Source organism: Dreissena polymorpha, chromosome 7, assembly GCF_020536995.1.
Source record: "Dreissena polymorpha isolate Duluth1 chromosome 7, UMN_Dpol_1.0, whole genome shotgun sequence".
Lineage (NCBI taxonomy): Eukaryota > Metazoa > Mollusca > Bivalvia > Myida > Dreissenidae > Dreissena > Dreissena polymorpha.
In genome coordinates this window covers 71664359-71685966 of record NC_068361.1, presented here as the reverse complement: position 1 = coordinate 71685966, position 21608 = coordinate 71664359, and the positions used below count along the sequence as shown (strand labels likewise).

Here is a 21608-nt window from a genome sequence, read left to right as displayed (position 1 = left end):
ATACACTTTTATTCCTTTTTTATTTTGTTTGACCCTGTTTAAAACATATTGTACCCACATCAACCATATTATTTACAGATGTTGTGTACCTTAACGAGAATCGGGTATAAAGTTTAAACAGATTTTCTCTTTTTGTGTATTTTAGAAATAATATGTTTAATGCAAAATGTATCATGTTTTCGGGGGAAATAAATAAATGGAATTAAACAAAGGAAATAATTGAAAAACAAAACTGCATGCACTATAGCCAAATAATCGAACTAGCACTCCTGACTGAAATTGTTTTACAAAAGCTAATTCATTTATCATCGTCAACGGATATCATCGATAAACGAAAGCGCTTGAAACGCTCCTCATGTATAATTTAACAAAACATGTAAACTAAGAAATAATTCGTGTACGTTATAGTGTGTTGTCGAATAACCCACGGCCGGAAGTTTAGATGCGTAGGGATTAAATCACGAGTGCGAAGCATGAGTGATTTGAAACCACGCATCTTCTAACACGGTTTTTACTAAAGATTTATACAATGTATCTTATTTTTTTTGTGTAGTATTTTATGTGAAGTTCCGCCCATAAAAATAACTTTCGGCTGATCTAAAGATCAGATCTCCGTCCGTAGTATTTTGTCATGTGACCTTCATTCATAAAAAACGGATTACTCTGGTGGAAAATGCATCGGCATGTTTTGTTTACTTACAGCGCGTGCTTTCAGTGTATAAGCTACGCCCATAATTATTGCAGAATAACCCATAGACGATTTTCTTCTTTGTTTAAATGAAATTTTGTGCACGTGCCGTGTTAGAATTGATAATAATAAGCTTTTAAATCGCAGTGGTAGCGTGTAAATCTTTGCTTCGTGAGTTCAAGGGTAGGAACTGTTGTATGTCTCTCCTTGTTATTATAATTGTTTAATCAAATTTTTACAGTTTGTCAGTATACTTGTTATTAAATTTCATTTATTACAAATTAACGAACAACTGTGCACAAGTCTCTTTAAACCGTATATGTTTTACTTTATCACACATGCATTGCTGAAATTGTGAATAAATGTACTTTATTAATTATCTATTACACCGAAAGACAACTAGATTGCAATTGATTCACAGTTCAGTATTTTACCAAAGTTTGTTCAGATCTTCCCAACAATTATTTTAATGTCCATTATACAAATACCTTTACATTTAAGGAAGTACCTGCACCGGCGTATTTCAGGCAGAAACTTCACGAAAAATTAGATGAGTATGAACTATTGCTTATGCCAAACTTTTAAGAGGCAACTACATTTTCTGTATTAAAGAAATATAAAAACATGCAAAAAAGAAATTAACTGGCAGCAACTAAGACATCTTGGATAATTTCAGAGAAATATTTTACCACGGCTGTAAAATAAGATCAAATTACACAACTGAAACAGATTTGTAATTAAGATTTGTTAATATTGAACTTAAGTAATGAGTGGTTTACAACAGTATTTAATATTAATATAGGATTAGTCCTAATGGGTACATATCTTTGGTCTTAACATAGAGGTTAAGAAATTGAACAGGTCTGATGAATTATTTTTATGACGATTTGCCAAAATTACAAAAACTGTTCTGGATTTTGTTTAACCCTTCCTTAATAAAAAGATTTCATGGAAATAAATAAGAACTATTTTCAGAGCATAACAGTGCGCCCGTCACTTTGTTTGTTTAAACTGGGTGATGTTCCATAATCTAATGAATAGTTAAAGGGAAATCACTTTAGTATACTAAAGTATTATCCGTGAGAGTTGTCTTTATATATGAATATACTATACAGTTTATTGTACACTTGCAGCTTAGACATTACAGAATAAACATGTAGCCGCATACGCCTTGAGTTGTAATAACTACACCGGCTAGACTACAATATGGTGTCAGAAGTTAAAAAACTTCAGATACAACCAATGGAATTTTGATTTTAATACAATCATATATTTCCAGGATTTCTGCGCTAATTATGACATTCCGCTCATTTTAAAAAGATGGAAAGCGGACACAATATAGGCCAAACTCCAAGGATGGACTGGGACAATGCGGACTTACACCAAGCATTTAAATCGTTCAAATCGCACTGTGATTTCATGTTCAAAGGTCCATTAAAAGGAAAAGACGAAGAAACCAGATGTAATTATTTCATGTTATGGGTTTGCGAAAAAGGACGTTCAATTTATAGTACATGGACATTAACTAATGACCAGAAGAAAGACTTGAATCATCATTTTGATCAATTTGAACAATATTGCAAACCCAAATCTAACAAAATTTACTCAAGATATGTTTTCAAGACCAGAATACAAAAGGATGGAGAAACGTTCGAACAGTTTGCTACCCTGATGGAATCATAGATGAAATGATACGGGACCATATCATATTTGGAATACGTACCCAGAAATTGCGCGAAAGAATTATCAGTGAAGGTAATGATCTAACACTTCTGAAATGTCTCGACATTGCCAGAACATAAGAGCTGACGAAAAGCCAGGTGAAGTCCATGGACACCAGTGGCATAAATGCTGTCGCCAGTGGATCAAAACGTCCAACAAGAACCGAATCCAAGCCAAAACGGAAGGGACGGGATAAGCCTCACCGGGATAAGCCTCACTACGCGAGGGATAAGCCTCACTACGCGAACAGGGAAAAATGTACAAACTGTGGTGGTAGTTGTCATCGTACACGTGAACTTTGCCCGGCAAAGGGAAAGAAATGCAATTATTGCCACAAGATGAACCATTTTGCATCAGTGTGTTTCCAGAAAAACAAGGACAACAGCACCAAACCCAAATATAGAGCCAAAATTAATGAGGTAAATGACTTTTCTGACTCAGATCAAAGTGAAACCAATGATCAATATTTTATCAATTCGGTCGTTTATGATAAGCAAAAGAATCAAGCCCATGTTAAAATCAATGTTGGTCCACAAGAAACAAAAATAATGTTCAAAATTGACTCCGGTGCACATGTCAATATCATTCCAGTACATAAATTTGCAAAGTTAGGGATTAAAGGTCCACTCAAAAACACTAACATCAAACTATCAGCTTACAATGGAACATCACTTAAGGTTCATGGCATGATTCGTCTCCAGTGTTGCTACGACGGTTAACAGTCATACCAGGACTTTTACGTTGTAGACAGCCCCTCCAGTCCCATATTAGGTTTAGACACATGCATGTCTACGAATCTTATCAAATTTGTGTTAGAAATTGAACCAAAACATTTTTTCACAAAGGACACAGTTGTATCTAAATACTCTGATGTATTTACTGGTCTAGGAAATCTTCCAGGGGAATCTGACATTTGCATAAAACCCAATGCTATTCCAGTTATTCGCCCACCTAGACGTGTTCCTGTAGCAATCAAAGACAGACTCAAAAAAAGAGTTAAACAGAATGGTTAAGGATGGTGTAATAACCAAAGTTACTGAACCGTCCGAATGGGTCAACAGTATGGTCACTGTTGAAAAGCCCAGTGGTTCTTTGCGGGTGTGTATTGATTTAAAAGACCTCAATGACGCTATAATGAGACCGCACTATCCATCAAGATCAATTGACGACATTTTACCTGACCTGACTGGCGCTTAAGTGTTTTCAAAATTTGATGCACGTACAGACTACTGGTCTGTCAAATTGAACAAAAAGTCATCTTTCTTGACAGTGTTCAATACTCCATTTGGGAGATATAGGTATCTGAGACTGCCATATGGGATAAACTGCGCACAGGACATTTTTGTTCGGAAAATGGACGAATGTCTTGAAGGTCTACAGGGCATCAAGGTCATTGTAGATGATATTGTTTGTTTTGGACGTAACAGACTAGAACATGAGAAGAATCTCGAACTATTGATGGACAGGTGTCGACAGATTGGACTAAAGCTCAATGCCGACAAAACTAAAGTCGGGCAGACAGAAATTTCATTCTTTGGTCATGTACTGACAGAAAATGGACTGAAAATTGATCCTTCAAAAGTAAGGGCAATACAAGAAATGCCATCTCCACAGTCAAAGTCTGAACTTGAGACAATACTTGGAATGGTAAACTATTTGCAAAGATTTGCACCAAATCTTGCTGAAATGACTAGCCCACTGAGACAATTGTTGAAAAGGGAAAGTATTTTCCGGTGGGACCCAGAGCATGAAACTGCCTTAAACAAAATAAAAGGACAAATACTCTCGTATTTTGATCCAAAAGTTGATGTTGTGTTGCAAGTTGATGCATCACAAAATGGACTTGGTTGCGTTTTACTTCAAAACTACAAAACCTTTTGCTTTGCATCGAAAGCATTGACGGAGACAGAACGAAACTATACGCAAATCACAAAAGAGCTCTACGCTGTTTTATTTGGCATGACAAAGTTTCATCAAATGACATACGGACGACACGCAGTAGTCCAAAGTGACTATAAACCATTTGTTAGCATAACACGGAAAGGTTTGCTATCAGCTCCGCCAAGATTGCAGAAAATGCTATTACAATTGACCAAACATGACTACGAAATAGTGCATATACCTGGAAAAAAGATTCCAGTAGCAGACACGCTTAGTCGCAACTTCTTGCCGGACGAACAGACTGACGTTTGTCAAGACATGGACGCATATGTACATATGATCATGAAAAATATTGCTATGAGTGATAAGAAAATCCAACTGATTAAAAGCAAAATTGAATCTGACTCTGAAATGCAGTCACTGAAACAAACCATTCTAAATGGTTGGCCTGAAAAACGACAGGAATGTTCAAAATGTTTGCTACAATATAGGACTTTTAGAGATGAATTGGCATTCATTGATGGTTTATTGCTCAAGGGAAGCAATGTTATTATTCCGACAGTTGATGTTGGACAAAATACATGACTCGCACCTAGGAGTTGAGATATGCACACAACGGGCACGAAGTGTTATGTTTTGGCCCAATATGACAAAAGACATTAAAGACAAAGTTCTCAGTTGTCCCATTTGTCTAGAGCACCGCAACATAACACAAAGGAACCTATGATTTCAAATCAAATTCCTGAAGGACCATGGCAGGTTGTTGCTACTGACATATTTCACTGGAATGATTGCAACGATGTTGTAATAGTCGATCTATACAGAAGATATTTTTGAATGTAGTTTGCTGAACAATATGAGAAGCGAGACAGTGATACACAAACTAAAGGGTCATTTTGCCACACATGGTATTCCTTTAAAAGTGATAAGTGACAATGCAGGTCAATTTACTAGCCAGGAATTTGACAAATTTCGTAAAGATTGGGATTTTGAACATGTCACATCATCTCCATTACACTCCCAGGGCAATGCTGTTGCTGAGAGATGTATTCAGACAATCAAGAAGATTTTCACAAAATCTTTACAAGCCAATCGAGATCCTTATCTTGCAATTCTCGAGTACAGAAATTCTCCACTTGCTTGTGGACAGTCACCTGTTCAATTACTCATGAGTAGGGAAACAAGATCCATATTGCCAGTAACACAAAAACATCTGGAGCCAAAAGTACAAAATCACAAACAGATCAAAGATAAGATGTCAAAATCACAAAATATTTCCAAAGCAAGATACGACAAACATGCAAAATCACTTAAACATTTATCACAGGGAGAAACTGTCAGAATCCAACAAGATAAACGTTGGAAACCTGCTATTGTAAGAAAACAAATACATGACAGGTCATATATTGTTGAAACTGAAAATGGTGGTGTTTATAGACGCAATCGTTGCCATTTGTTAAAAACAAATGAAAAACCATTGCCTATTTTCGATCCACAATCACTACATATCAGTGACAATTTCAACAATATCCCAAATAATGACATACAACAGCAACAACAGCAACAACAACAACAACACGCATCGGTACCAAATTATAGTAGCAGCCGAATACAGTCAGGGAAACAATATGTCACTAGATCGGGCAGAACAGTCAAGCCACCTCAGAGAATAGACATGTGAAATAACTGTTATTTGATTTTATAATGTGTATGTTTAATATTGTATGTGCATATTATAATCATAATATACAAGTATTTGTATTTTATATAAGTGTTAAGAGTTAAGAAATTAGGTAAATGAAATGTTATTTGTCAAGTTTCAATGTATTTCTTTTCCCGTGAGAAAGTTATATTTTGGATTATATTTCTACAGTGTTAATTGGATATATCAACAATGTTTAGATGAGACTAGAACAACGCCACACTCTGTGTCATTTTAGAGAGAACTTGACCAGTGTTATCAGGATGTTAACATTTACCAGCAGTATGTGAGATTAGTTATCAGTGCTTCACCCATTTACGTGTCTGTGAAACATTTGATATAGCTGGACAAAATATTTGGTTATTTGAACATCATGGAAATACACATACAGATTAAATATTTCCCAAGAAAACATTTGTTTGAAAAGAAGGGAGATGTTCCATAATCTAATGAATAGTTAAAAGGAAATCACTGTAGTATACTTAAGTATTATCCGTGAGAGTTGTCTATATATATGAATATGCTATACAGTTTATTGGACACTTGCAGCTTAGACATTACAGAATAAACATGTAGCCGCATACGCCTTGATTTGTAATAACTACACCGGCTAGACTACAACAAGTGATACCTCTTGGTTTCATGTGTAGAAAATAACAGGTAATCTGTTTAATTTATATACTGACATTATGTATTAAAATATTAATTTAAACAAACACGTTTTAAATGAAAACATACATAACTAGTTATAAAACAATTTGTTGAATATTACGTAATCATTTAAGTATCGGGTTGTATTTCTCCAAATCTGCCACGCCCTTCGTATTTTCGCCTCTGAACATACAATTAAGCAAAGCTCATTGTGCTGTTTTGCTTTTGTTGTAACCATAAGCATTGCACTTAAGCTCGACTTGATAATTTTGACATATTCCGGTTCAGCATTTCGAGGTTAAATAGAGAATGTAAATACTAATAACAATCCAACGATATTGGTTTTTATATAAAGATAATTAAACATCTGTTATAATATTTTGCTCATAATGCTCATAATGTTTTGCGTACATCCAAACGCAGTTGACCATGCACAATGACTGATGGTTTTTAACTATTAACATCACACACATTCACCTTGAATCAATACGACAATCGGTATTTATTATACCGTGTATTCATTTATATTACATAATAGCAATTTGCTACGATCATCCATAATCAAGCTCCATTATTGTTTTTAAACCAACATTTTAACGATAAATATGGCTTCATGCTGCGATGAATCACCATTAATGATTATCTACATACTTACCACGCAATATAACATAACGCATGTATTTATAATCCACATTTTTCAATCAGAATCACATCTACTCCCAAGCGCTCCGTTGTAATCGTTTTGATAGAGTGCGTTGGAATGCTAAAACCCTGTTTTACCATCAATAAGCGGTAGTGTGCAATCTAATTTACAGCACATCCGAGAAGGAGGCTGCTTAACTAAAACATGTGCTAAAATATTGGCTTCATCTCGCTTGCGCTGTTTTTTTTAAAGGGACACGTTCATAGATTTTCGCTTTTAACAAATCAGGTTACTAATAAACGAACAAAACAATTATATTTGATAAATACAATTTTATAATACCAAGAAACAAGAGGACCATGAAGCGCTCACCTAAGTTCAATGTGCACAAAATGTCGAAGACTGACACAAAATCAAGCGTTTCTCAATTATTGTCAAGAAAAACCTTCAGACGATGCTTTATTAATATTGAGTCATTAATGTAACGTGTATAGTAGTAATAGAAATGTTCAAAGATTGGACCAGATGACCTTTATTTTGGACATGCATTTCCCAGATTTAAACTTAGCCTAGATATAGTCAGGATAACAGTTTTAACCTTCTTTCGTCAGAGTTCACTCATAAATTACTCTTCTAGAATGTAAACAAGGGTTTTCTTAGACTAGACATTAAAACATTGGTTTTAGACCCATATACTCCTGGTTTACACTTATAATATAATTTTTCTATCGATATATAGTAACACACAAAGCATCATTGCAACAAGAGTAATTAATGTAGTTCAATGATAGGGAACAAGTATTTTTACAAGATATGATTTAACTAACTTTGTTTCACACATTTGATCTCGTTTAAACTGGGACCAGACATTGTAAAGATAAACATAATGACCAAGTTTTACCGCGAATTAGGCATAACTGTGGCTTCTTTAGAAGAAATAATATTTTATAATTATTTTAATCGTGTGAACTAGTTTTGTTGACATACCTAACTAGGAATCATTATTGGCCTAAATTTTGTATGGAATAACATTCTTAGCAATTTGTATCAAGATTGAACATAACTTTTTGCATCAAGAGTGGAAATAATTGACAAGAAATGACGAAACTATTTTAATTGATGTTTTAGTGTTTAAACCCGCTTGACACAAATTTACAGATGGCCTATATATTGTCTTGATAATCATTTTTGACCAAGTTTTATCAAGATTAAGTCATCAATGTGACATCGCGAGTGATAAATATAACTTTTCTTAAAAGAGGCAATATGGACCGAAATACCATGACCCTTAAGGCAAATAAGTACGCACATGCGACCAGTTATTCCAATCGTTCGACCTGTGAGCCAGTTTGTATGCTCAATTGACCCAGATAAATTGTCGAATTTTTAAGTCAATCTTGACTAAATCGACATTTTGTTTCGAAGCTTTACTTTAGCAAAATGATACATTTATATTCCAAAATTACATAAACAGTTATTTAAATATTATCTATCGCCGTTAGTTATGGTACTTCCTATTTTTATTTTATTTTATTTTGAGATAATGAATTTGCAAATCCATTAGAGTGTTAATTATTTCTTCGTGATGATTTTGAAAACATTTCAGCATATAAGTTACTGTTTGCTGCATATTTGTTTGTCAATCGCAACACACAAGGCATGCGGTTTTATTTGCCAAAAACATTTAATTTAATTTAATTTGATTTAGATAAAACATGACCTGTTTATTGCAAGGATATATACCCTTCCAGAACAGCCGTTCATAATTCGTGTTTTGGCAAAGCTGTCTATGATGTGGTTTTACCTAGATTAATCAAGATAATGTGTGTGCGTCTGGAAAGTGGAATGCCAGTAGAATGGCTCGTAATGTCCCATTTCAGGAGATGCAAACTACTTACAACAATGGTTTAAGGTATAACAAGATCAAACGTTGGAGATCAAATGTTACATGATTGTTAATACAAGCAGATACATTAAAGTTAAATACATGTTATAGGCGTATATATAATGACAAACATTCCAGAAGTAAATATTTCTTCCAATAATGTGTTTATTGTTTGATATTATCCGAATGGTATGTTCATATACAGGAAGAACTAATTATTGTACTAAGCCCAAATTAACAACTCGCAGTGTTTAAGGACATTTCAAAGGAGTAATTTACTGAGGGAAATACGTACCTGTATTCTCTACATGTGAATTATAGTTATGGTTTATTGTTAAAATATATGAACATTGATTTGATAGAGCTTGCTAAACATATAAGCATAGTGGGAAAAAAAAGTTCTTTAACCCAACCCGTGAATACAAGTTTTATATATTAAATATGTCTTTATATGGTAATCTACCAAACATGTGTTTCAATGGCATACTGAATGAGGGCTATATTGTTGAATGCATGTTGATATAGGCCTGTATTGGCCATTATAAAGGGTTTGTCTGATGACGTTTTGGAAAACTATTTGTTTTACGGAAAATATTCCAAACAAAAAAGCATTGTCTATGTACATGTAGCATGTGAGTTTCCAGCAACAAAAATCTAAACAACATCTAAATTGACCATTATTGTTGGTTCAGATGGGATGGGAGAATATTGTGTGATCAATAATAAAGTGACTTTGGCTATGACAGACCTGCTGGTTTAATAACAACTCGGGAATTTGAAGTACCAAAATCAGTTGTTTGAGTTGTACTGCGTAACACAGAATCGATGAATGTGTCACGGTAATTGTGGATAGAAAAACAGCATGATCTGTTTTCTTTTTTGTTTATAACATAGTTTATTTGTGATAAGTTATTTATGCTTAAACTCAATATCTTAAACAATTTAACCTTGTTTGTGTCTGTATGTTTTAAATAAATAAAAAAAATGTTAAAAATGTATTGTTAACAGATATTTGGTTTGTCAATTAGATGTCTGACCTGATTCGATAATTTTGGAAAAGATTCATTAGATAATGCACTGTGGTTTGTATAAAGATTAATTACAGTTTGAGATTTGAGTATATCACTCGCCTGATAAGTATTTATGTAACAATGATCGATAAAGTTTAATTTGGACAAAAAATAAAATGAGAGATTAAATCCAGCATTTTACTCTTCGATTAGATTCACTGATTTGTAACTTCTTCCAATCTCACAGTTGTGTTCTATAAATACAGAACAGTATGAACGGTTTCATAAAGGGATATACGGGAGCGCCATATTGACACCAAATCATGCCGGTGGATCTAAAAGCGTAAATTCTTACGATAGTCATGACTTGTTGAACCAGTGCTTGCACTGCAGTGACACCATTGTTTATAACTATCGCATTGATAGAATGTGTCAGAAGAGATAAGACCAGATACGTATCGCAACGGGCAAGGACAACAGATGGACGCACAAGGTGAATTTTCTTTTAAATCGACATTTGAAATTAAATGTTTTTAATAAGTATTAATTATGTAATACAGTTTATAATCCAAAACATAAGCTAGACATGCATGTGGGCAATTGTTTGACTTAACATTTCTATTGATAACGTACGTTTAATCAATGGCATCATTAAGAATAAGTATAAGTTACACATTCTTAAACAGAAACACAGCAACGCTGCTTATATAAGCCTCATGAACAGAGAGAATTAACTCAGAAATATCGAATACCTTAAGATGAATGTGTATACTAAGTTTAATTATTGATATTATGTGCTTCTAGATTTTAACAAATTCTAGTTTTGCTATTGCCTTACAACAATCTGTAAACAAACATTGATTTCTGAGAAAAAGATTCCCTTTCACAAACCTTACCTCGTCTGTTATGAGTAAAACTATAAAGTTTCATTAACGTATCTTCTGTACTTTTTTTAGATATCGCAGTGAAATGTTGTGCTGACAAACGGGACTGAATTGACGCACGGACATACAGACAGACCGATAGATAGAATTAAACTTAAGTCCCTTCTGATGAAATACGCATACATGTATACTTATAGGAAACGTATAACCCATGCACTTGTTTTCTGAGTATTTTTGCATAGATGATGGCATTGACATGAAATGCTCTGTCTAATTTCAGTTTTATTTGGCGTAGTTTTGATAGCCGCAGGATTCATAGCCGATGTTCATGGTACGGACGCGGATACTTTAATTACAGGAAGTTTGATAATATTTAGCACGGTTTCGATATCATCTTCAGATTGGATGAGTTTGGATGAGTATTCATTAGCGCTTATGTAATAATGCCACATTTCCGTATGTTGCCTTAATGTTGTGACCTGTCAGCTTTTTCTGAATTGTATATTTATTAGCACTAATTCTTTATGAAATATCTAGTCAGCATCGATTAGATATTTTCTAATTTCATAGAATCTTCATTATCCTAATTACATTAACGAAATTATCCACTTTACCAACAATTTCTGACATCCAGATTTATTTCACAGTTTTTATCCCGGTTTGTGTTTCAATATCTTCTACTAAAAAAACTTATGGGATGATTGTTTGCTTATGTGAACAATTACAAGATATTTATATTCGGTGATTAATTCTATGAGTAATCGGTTTTTGAAGATTGTTTAAATTAAATTAAGTTTGTATTGTACACTTTTATGTCTTGGAGGCTACTTTATCATTACATGGTTAATTCTTTTTGGTTCTTGATTATATTATGTTAATGTAAAATATAGTTTTACATAAATTTTTCATTATGCGGTTACTTGAATTTATTTGTTAAGACGCGTCAGATTTGGTTCAGCAGCGTCTGATTTTCATTTCAGACAGGTATGTACTTTGAAAACTCATGCATCAATGCGTTCATAGAATGTGTTGTTTGTTTAGTTGAGTTAAGTCGTGTTTAGTTTTTGACATATTTCAGTAGTACCACGTCGGTCAGTTACCGACCTCATTCCTTTCATAAGTAAGCTGGTGTGCCGATTCTAAACGTACACATGCGTGCATGATGCTTATAACTGCGCTACTTGAAGAAGGGAGAGAATGGAGTCTCCCATGAATAATCCTCACACAAAGTATCTTGAGTGAGTTTTAAAACCGCTAGGAATATTATCGAAAATCAATATTAGAATGGCTTATTTTTGCCATCAAAAAATATTACATTTGCTTTTATACACATGATCAGTGTGTGAACATTTCAGATAGTCCTACTTTTAACACATGTCTTTGTGTAACATACCATTGCAATGCCAATGCAAGGATTGCGGCCATGATCCCATGGACTGCTTTAAAGGGGCCTTTTCACAGATTTTGGCATGTTTGGAATTTTGGCATACAATGCTTCAGATTGATAAATATAAATATTGGATCTAAGAAGCTCCATTAAAAATAATGTATTTATGGAAACAAGAAAAGTAACCCTTAACTGGGCTCGAACCACGGTCCCCTGGAGTGAATGGAATAAAAGTCTATCGCTTAGACCACTCGGCCATCGGTCCTCATACATCGTCCATGTATTTTATATTTTATATAAGCAATCCTTGTAGTATCACGAAATATAACGACAACAACAAAACTCTCCAAATTATTCAATCGTTTTGCGTTGCGACGTTTTATAATTTTGAGGTTTTTAAATCGTCAAAAGATGCATATAATGGGTATTTAGAGCATGGTAAATGTTCAGCATTACTGTTTCCTCATAAATATCATAACTACAACCACATTTGCGAATCTGAAACATTGTTTTTAATTTTGTCAATTTACCAAAACATGAAAAGGCCCCTTTAAATGGTCCATGCTATAAATACAAAAAGGCGTACTATAGTAGGTATTCTTTCTTCCCGATGCAGCTGACCTTTCAATTGTTTATATAATGGATAGGCTTGAGCTGCTACATCTGCGAACGCCAGGAAACCTACGAAGGTTGTACAGCTCATATCACCACCTGCGCGGATGACCAGGTAATAGACGGATGCGGGATTTACCAATAACTTTTTTCAACCTCCTCCAGCTGTTTTAAATGTTTCCATTCACACCACAACAGCGAACATCACTTAAATAATGATTTCAAAACGATAAAGAATTATAGGAAATAACGTTTTTTATGAAATATATGAACCGGGATTAAAACACGGAATACATATTTGAGAACGCCTTTACATCAAATTCATTTGGACGACAACCGTATTTGTCTTAAAGAAAGCATCTTGCGTGATTACAGCAATTTAAAATAACCAACAGAAAGTATGCGAGTGTTTCAATCATGCAGCAATGCAAACGTGTATTTTTAACCTTCTCAAACTGATGCTTGCTGATTGAAAAATATGTCAGGTCGCTTCATTTGAGACTAACTTCTATAATAACTGAGGTTCAGTATAGTGAAAAATTCTACTGTATATTTCTAATTGAGCTACTTTAACTGATGCTTACTCATTCACAAAGTCTCTCGCGTCGCTTCATATTAAACTACAATCTTTAATAACGGATTTGACTGATCATTTCAATACAGAGTACATTTTGTATTGTGCTACATGCAGGAATGTTTCATGGATGAATTGGTCACCGCTACCAACGTTTACTACTCTGCTGGATGCAGATCTAAAGGGGTAAGTCAAATGCTGCTGCAATTAAAAAAATCTTATATATTTTTTGTATTGGAACGAAATACAGGGGGGGGGATATATGCTTCTTCACCGTCAGTATACATCCATTGATATGTTGTCACACGAACGTAATTGGTATTTTAAATAATTCAACAATATTAACAGTATTGCAAATAAGGAATCTCCGATTGTATGTTATGTTTAGAGTCAGGTACATGTATTGAATTGAAAAATGAAAGGTGTAGCAGAAAGGCAGAATTTTGGGAAAGCATTTTATCTTATGTATTGTGATTGTTTAATCCGTCGTGGTTGTTCAGTTCTTCAACCAAACTTAGATATCTATAAATAGTTGTTGAATTATTTATTTATCTATTGTATTATGATAGTTTAATCCATTGCGGTTTTAGTTCTGCAATCAAACTTAGATTTCAATTAACAGTTTCGATTAAATTTCTGCAATGATTTATCTATTGTATTATGATATTTTAATGTGTTCTTGCTGTTGAATCTCGGCAATGCAGTTTATAAACAGTGTTTCTCGTCAAGATCTGTCTGGCATCCGGTACTGGGGTCGGGAAAAGAACTGTTGCCAAGAGACAGGACATTGAATTGCGCTCGTGTTCTCGGTGCTGCAGCTCAAGCAACTTCTGTAACGGGCTTCTCTGTGGGATCAACAGCGGAGGTGCGTTTGTTTTGTTACGATTGTATCAGAAACATTCCAATGATACTCTACGATTGTATCAGAAACATTCCAATGATACACTACGACTGTATCAGAAACTTTCCAATAATACTGTTTTTTTGCGTTTTCTGTTTCGGTTATCATTACGGGCAGTGTACTTATCAGGGCTAAAGTTTAAAACTTGTTGTTAAGTTTTAAAAGGGATATGCAGACATCTATGAACGATGAAGGTTAGAATCGATTTTAACGATTGTCTGAAATAAGATTGCTGATACATTATCAAATGATAACACACCCTAATTTGTACCATTTGTTTATGAAGTTACAAAATCTCAAACGCTTTCAGCCATTTATAACTCGTTGGCTGCTGTGGTAAAATCATAGCAAGGATGAACAGATTTGATCATTTTCAATTCTAGAGACCCATTTATAACATGCAAAAAGTTCAAAATGACCATCAGTCTTTGAATTAAAGGTACTCTAAGTTTGTGGCAAGTGCATGTTAACGATCGTTCGCGGCTTCAATCTTAATACATGCTCATATTGTTTCCATGGTTATATTGAATTTGCAATCCATTTCACAATATATTTGATTCATTCAAGTTAGATCGAAATAGGTTAATAAACATTATTTAATCATAACAACTTAAACTACCTTCACATTTAATAAGAAACAAGTTTGCCACGAAAAGTCAAAACAAGCTATTATGCATTTGGACACCGAAAAGTCAAGGAGTAAAAGCCTAATTTCGAAAGGGATTTCCCCATTTTGTCTTTTAGTGCGATGTTGTTTGTATTATTATTTTTAACAATTTTTTATTGTTATGATTATCTGGTGCATTTTACATCTTTGAGACCTATAACATGTGTCTTAACGCGTTCTCAATAGACTGTTGTGAACAAGTACATGTGTGAAGCAAAACATGTTTTAACCCATTAATGCCTAGCGTTTAGAAAAAAAGGCCATGGCAAACAGCGTAGACCCAGATGAGACGCCGCATGATGCGGCGTCTCATCGGGGTCTGCGCTGTTTGCTTAAAGGGATTTCTGTAAGAAATGTTCTAAATATACAAATAAGTATACTAGACATCCCTAATTTTGGAAATAAAATGATCCAATTTAGAAGGATGGGAGAGTCCACTAGTCATAAATGGGTTAAACAAGTATAATATTATAAGTTCGATGATAACTACAGACGCAATAAACATTTGAATGTGTTAAAGCAACGCTCAATGTTGTTGCTTTGTTTTATAAAGTGCATTGTATTTATTAAGGAACAGAACACAATTCAAACAACAATACAAAATTAAATAAATTGGACTACTTTGTCTCATCCAAAGTTTGTTTGGTCACCGTTAATCTTAACACGTTAACGTCTTCATTTATGACTTCATATAAACGTTATTCATGATACCACATTTGGTTGAAACGCTTCCTAAGCCATTTAGCCATATGACTCATAGGTTTGTAAGTTCCACCCCTTCTTCTGAAATTATTTTTACTCAAATGTTTGCTTTTTTAAAGAATATTTTCCCGTTTGCGTTGCTATAGTTTATATTTTATTTTATTTAATTCATGCAAAGGTCTATATGCTTCCAGACCAATTATTATATACCATTTCAGTGTATTAGGAGTCCATTTTTTTTATGATTTGGGATCTTTAACCCATTTTTGCCTAGCGTCTTGAAAAAAAAGTATTGGCAAACAGCGGAGACCCATATGAGACGCCGCATGATGCGGCGTCTCATCAGGGTCTTTGCAATCATGCGGCGTCTCATCTGGGTCTACGCTGTTTGCTTAAAGGAATTTCTGTAAGAAATATTCTAAATATAGAAATATTACTAGACATCCCTAACTTTGGAAATAGATTGATCCAATTTAGAAGGATGGGAGAGTCCACTAGGCATAAATTAATGGGTTAATAATTGTATTCCAGTAAACAACACGGGTTATCAAAGATGCTACTACTGTGAGAATACACATGACCAGAACGATTGTAACAACATCGTGACCTGCGATCAGGATCAGGTGAAATATGGACTTAAATGAGTCGCGTTTTGAGAAAACTAGGCATAATCCATGTGCGTAAAGTGTCGTCCCAGATTATACTGTGCAGTCCGCACAGGCTAATCAGGGACGACACTTACCGCTTAAATTGGAAAAATGTCATAAAAGCGGAAAGTAACGTCCCTGATTAGCCTCACATTGCTTTTCTTTTAGGTGTGTGGCACCCATGTCGGCATAGCCCCTGGCGGTAGATTTGTGTTTAATTACAACTGCCAACCCAAACGGGTGAGCGTAACAGCACTTACAGTTTGTGGTTTTATTGACGATAGCTAGTAGACCGTTACTTAATTTTGTTTTCCAATAAACCATATATTTAGAAATCTATAAGAAGTAAAAAACAACAAGTATACTATAAGTAACGGAGAGCAAGCCCGATCATTTGAAGGGCTTTGTACAAATGTATATTGAAACTTGAAAATTCAAATTGGTTTAACTTAATCTTTCGACCATGTGTACTTTAGCTACAATGACAAACCCACAGAAAACTTCATCTTGATGCTTTTCAAACAAACAAACAACGTTATTATCTAAGTCGCTTGAAATTAGTTTGTTAACGATTACAATCAGATTGCTATCATTTGAATACTAAATACATAAATTGAATTTATTTGTATTTAAGCAATGTGTTGCTGCAACGCAATTCATCGTAGAACACTACCGCGATCAACTAATACAGGCCACTGTAGGGAAACGGACTACGGCGGTAAGTTCTCGACATACAATGCACTGAATGTTCCAAGATAGTGATATCAGTTTTGTTCAGCCTCGGTTTGTTTTCAATTTGCTTATCTATTAAGGTCACTTACCACTTAGAAAGGAACGTGTACTGATTTCTCACCTACTGCTTCAAATGAAGTTTAACTTCTTAACTTACACGAATACGAACGTTAGGTTAGCGATTGGTATAGAGAAACCCCACTTCATTGACAAGCGCCTGATGTTCGTATCGTCGGTTATTAAGAATGGGTTAGAATAAATCACTTACATGTTCCATGTTCGGAGTTAAATACACAAAAAGAAAATTATGTAAGATAGAAATCTATCTTTTCATCCAATTCATACCAAAGTTGCAAACTTTGCTAACCACCAAACATTTACGTTCATAAATGTTTAAGCAAAATTATTACCAAAAAATAAATATGTTAATCGATGTCTCAGTTCAATTAAAGGGGCCTTTTCACAGATTTTGGCATGTATTGAAGTTGATAAATTTTAATATTGGATATAAAAAGCTCCAGTAAAAAATCAATAATAAAATTAAAAAAAAGAAAAAAGGTAACTCTCCGCAGGGCTCAAACCACTGACCCCTAGAGTCCTGGAGTAAAAAAGTATCTCACTAAGACCACTCGGCCATCTTTTCGTATGCACTGACAAGTGTATTTTATACTTCATATAACCAATCCTCGTTGTTTCAAAAATATGACGACAACAACAGAAGTCTCCAAATTATTAATTCGTTTCGCGTTGCAACGCTTTATAATTTTCGGGTTTTTAAATCATCAAAAGATGCATATAATGGCTATTTTAGAGCATAATAAATGTTCAGTATTACTGTTTCCTCACAAATATCAATACTAAAACGAAAATGTGCGAATCTGAAACAACTTTTTTTCAATTTTGTCAATTTACCCAAACGTGAAAAGGCCCATTTAATTCTTTGCTTAGATTTGCCATATTCAAAACACAATTTTGTACTGACCCAATGCATGGATTGTTTTCATATAATAAAAGAAACCAGTTACCACTTCCAAATTATCCAAGTAATAAAAGTATCATTACCAATGTTATATTAATTTTCCTGCATCTATATTTCGGGTTTTATGTTTTGGTTATGTTCTTACGGCTATTAGTGTAACACGTTTCGTTAAAGACTCAACGATAGGCTTTGTATTTTGCGCTTAATCAGAAATTACACATATTTATGTTAATTGATCATAGACATTGGATGGTATTCGAATTAGGAACAAATTATTTTTTAAATTAAGTATTGAAACAGTTTGAAAAATAATATAAAATATTTCATAATTATGGTGATAATTCATAAATCTTTAACAAATCCAATAGGCTCATGTATAACGTAATTGTCAACCATTCAACTTTGATGTAAATGTATCAGTGTGTTAATTTATGACTAATAATAATGGTGTTTATGACAAGTCATCGATAACTTTTTTCCGAGAGTATAGTCAACAGTATAATATGCAGGAAACTTCACAAACAATGGCCATTACTAAGAGATGTAAACTATACATGTACATGTGTTTGTTCTTATAAGTTTCCAAAACGGAAATTTACCTGCTGTTGAATACGCACAATATGAGATAACGTTCACGGAATCATACATTTTTTTCAGAAATTAACTCTCATTTGAAAGTATTTAAGTATGTTTACAAGTTTTCGCGAATAGGATAACGATTTAATTGACATCCTTATTTTTTGCTTTTTTCTGAGATACGGTGTCCTGCGATTTATAACTATTATTTTGTTACAGAGTTGCAACATCTGCTGCGGCGACACACTATGCAACTTCGGAAGCTGCACAGAGCAAGCGCGTAAACACTGGTTTATTTACATAATGGAACCTCGCTTTGGGAAAACCGGGCTTAATACATGTGCTTAAATTGTCGTCCAAAATAAGCTTGTGCTATCCGAACAGGTTAACAATTACGAAACTTTCTCGGACTGGAATTTTGTCCATAAAGAGACTTCTTTTAAATGAAAAATTCTAGAAAATATCGTCCCTTAAAAGCTTGTGTGGATTACGGAGGCTATTCTGGGACAATACGCACAGACATAAATCACGGTTTTCCCAAGGCGGGGCTAAATTAGTTATTATGTCGAGCGGCGTGACATATTTGCATTTGCACTTTCAAACCGAAGACATATTCATCGATACTAATATTACACAATGTAGAAAAATGTATAGACAAGACAAATGAAAGTTGGCAATTTAATAAATTGGATCTTTATATATATGAATCGGAAATAGAGTAATCTAAACTTGAGATTTAGTGAAAATATATGTATCATGGCTCGATTGCTAAACGCTCTCGAGTCGAATGAGACATGCTGATGTCATTGTTACCAATACTGGACTTACGTTTTCCTTTTAGCCGATTATTACTTACTTGTGTGCATTTGTAACAAATACATAGCGCAAGTTCTTGCCTTTTTAACAGAATAGGTTTTTGCGCCTCTGTAAAAATATAGTGTGTACTTTTGTTTTTCAGGAAAGATGGCTCTCTTGTTAAATAATCAAACCTTTGATCTCAGCACGTTGACACGGATTCCTTAATTAAAAAGCAGCGCTTTGTCAGAGGTGTGAACTAATTAAAAATGTACAGGTCTGCAGTTTCGTTAGTAATTTATTGTGCACTTTATGCCGGCCTGAAGGCATTCCAACGGTCGGGATGATACGATCGGGCATATAGTTGAGGTCACCTAACAAATAAATAGTTCGCCTTCTGCCATGGTTCAAAACAATATTAAGGGGTTATTTATTTCCTTTCGAGGTAAATCCGAAAAATATTTTTCTCAGTAAATGAAGATATTATTTTCATGTGCGCTTACGCGAGTGGATTTGTGAAGTGCATTCAGTTACACAATATTTAGCGATATTATTCCGGAAGCATAAAGCAAAATATATTATTTGATGCATAAACGTATGGTTTTCATACCAGTTTTTTGTAATATGCTGTATGTCTGTGCTAGTGTGTGATTGATGCGCAATAATTTGATTAAGAAATAAACATTCCGGAGCCATGATTGTTTACCATGAACACGTGCCGTAGGTTTTTAAATAATCAATGCGGGCTGCTACTCGTCCCACCAAAAGACATAACGACTCAGTCAATCAAGTGTCGAGTGGTCGAAATATGATGTAACTAAACAAGTACACTGCGATGTAGGCTCTGGCAACAGCAGTAAAACAAATAGTAGAAAAAAGCCAGGAGTATATGTAGATAAGGTATATTTGTGATTGTTTGCTAGTTTAAATTTTGTAAATCAGTTGGTGGCTGTATACGACTATACGTATTGGTGATTAGAAACTGTGTTATTACTATACCTGCTTTTTTTTTTTTACTTCTATCTGATATTCTATGATGAACAGTGTTGAGGTATGCATTACACATTAAATCAACTCAAATTAAAATGTAAAAGGTAGTCCTCATTCGGGCAGAGAAAATATTTGGAATAATGTTCAAGTAATTTCCCTTATATTCTCGCGAAGTTTTACGTAAATTTGTTGTACAAAATACCGCAAAACTGTCCTGTACCTTTCTCTCACGACGCAGAGATGCCACCTCACAGGCTTCAGTGGATGGTTAATATATATCACACCTACTTTACATATTGGTGATGAAGTGTATGCCTTATTCTAGACGCGATGCATCATTCGACCGTGCATTAAACAGAGCGAAAGTTTAAGAGAATACCCATAACGAAACTTACAAGTTGCTCTAATATGAAAACTTCTGCTAATGAGCAGAAATGAATTCGCAAATGTATAAATAAGTCTTTAAGTGAAACATTTTACAATTTATACTTGTCCGTTTTACAAGTTGACGACCACGTATTGTTTCGTCTAAATTCCTTTTGTTGTGTGTCTTAAGATTTTGGAGATAATGGAAATGATTACGAAACCATCGCCTGTCATTGAGCGTTGATATAAATAATAAGAATTTGCCAACTACTCTTTGGCTAGCAAGTATATGCTGGTCAGATGCAGATACACCAGATATTCAGAAGAGATGGGTATTTAGATGTTGGAGCCGAATGCTGCTCATCAAAATAATACATGTAATGACATGTGCAAAATCTGGCCTGAGGTCACGGTGGACATCATAGGGTCAAGGGTTCCTTCCCCTCCCTACGAGCTGTCTCGAGATCATCTGCCACGCGCCAAGTTTTGCTTCTACCCAGAAACGGACTTAATACTGTATCAGTTGGAATCTCAGTTAGTAAAAGGCTTTCGAGGTAAAATAAATAGGTTTGAACAAAAACCTTGCAGCTTATAAACAAAAATCCACACGTATA

General features: G+C 34.3%; 1 protein-coding gene across 1 annotated transcript; it reads left to right on the top strand.

The window, feature by feature from the left end:
• The first annotated feature begins 10562 nt into the window (after positions 1-10562).
• Positions 10563-19918, top strand: LOC127837324 (uncharacterized). Its single transcript, XM_052364286.1, has 10 exons — positions 10563-10675; positions 11347-11397; positions 13101-13180; positions 13757-13825; positions 14369-14504; positions 16441-16532; positions 16725-16796; positions 17191-17274; positions 19063-19123; positions 19802-19918. The coding sequence occupies exons 1-10, from the start codon at positions 10663-10665 to the stop codon at positions 19864-19866; spliced, it is 723 nt and encodes a 240-aa protein (XP_052220246.1). The 5' UTR covers positions 10563-10662; the 3' UTR covers positions 19867-19918.
• The last annotated feature ends 1690 nt before the right edge of the window (positions 19919-21608 follow it).

Bases quoted from the DNA above. Each gene is read 5' to 3' on its own strand.
- LOC127837324 (XM_052364286.1), top strand. The intron at 14,505-16,440 runs GTGCGTTTGTTT...ATTGTATTCCAG, and splicing joins CTGTGGGATCAACAGCGGAG to TAAACAACACGGGTTATCAA. The intron at 17,275-19,062 runs GTAAGTTCTCGA...ATTTTGTTACAG, and splicing joins TAGGGAAACGGACTACGGCG to AGTTGCAACATCTGCTGCGG.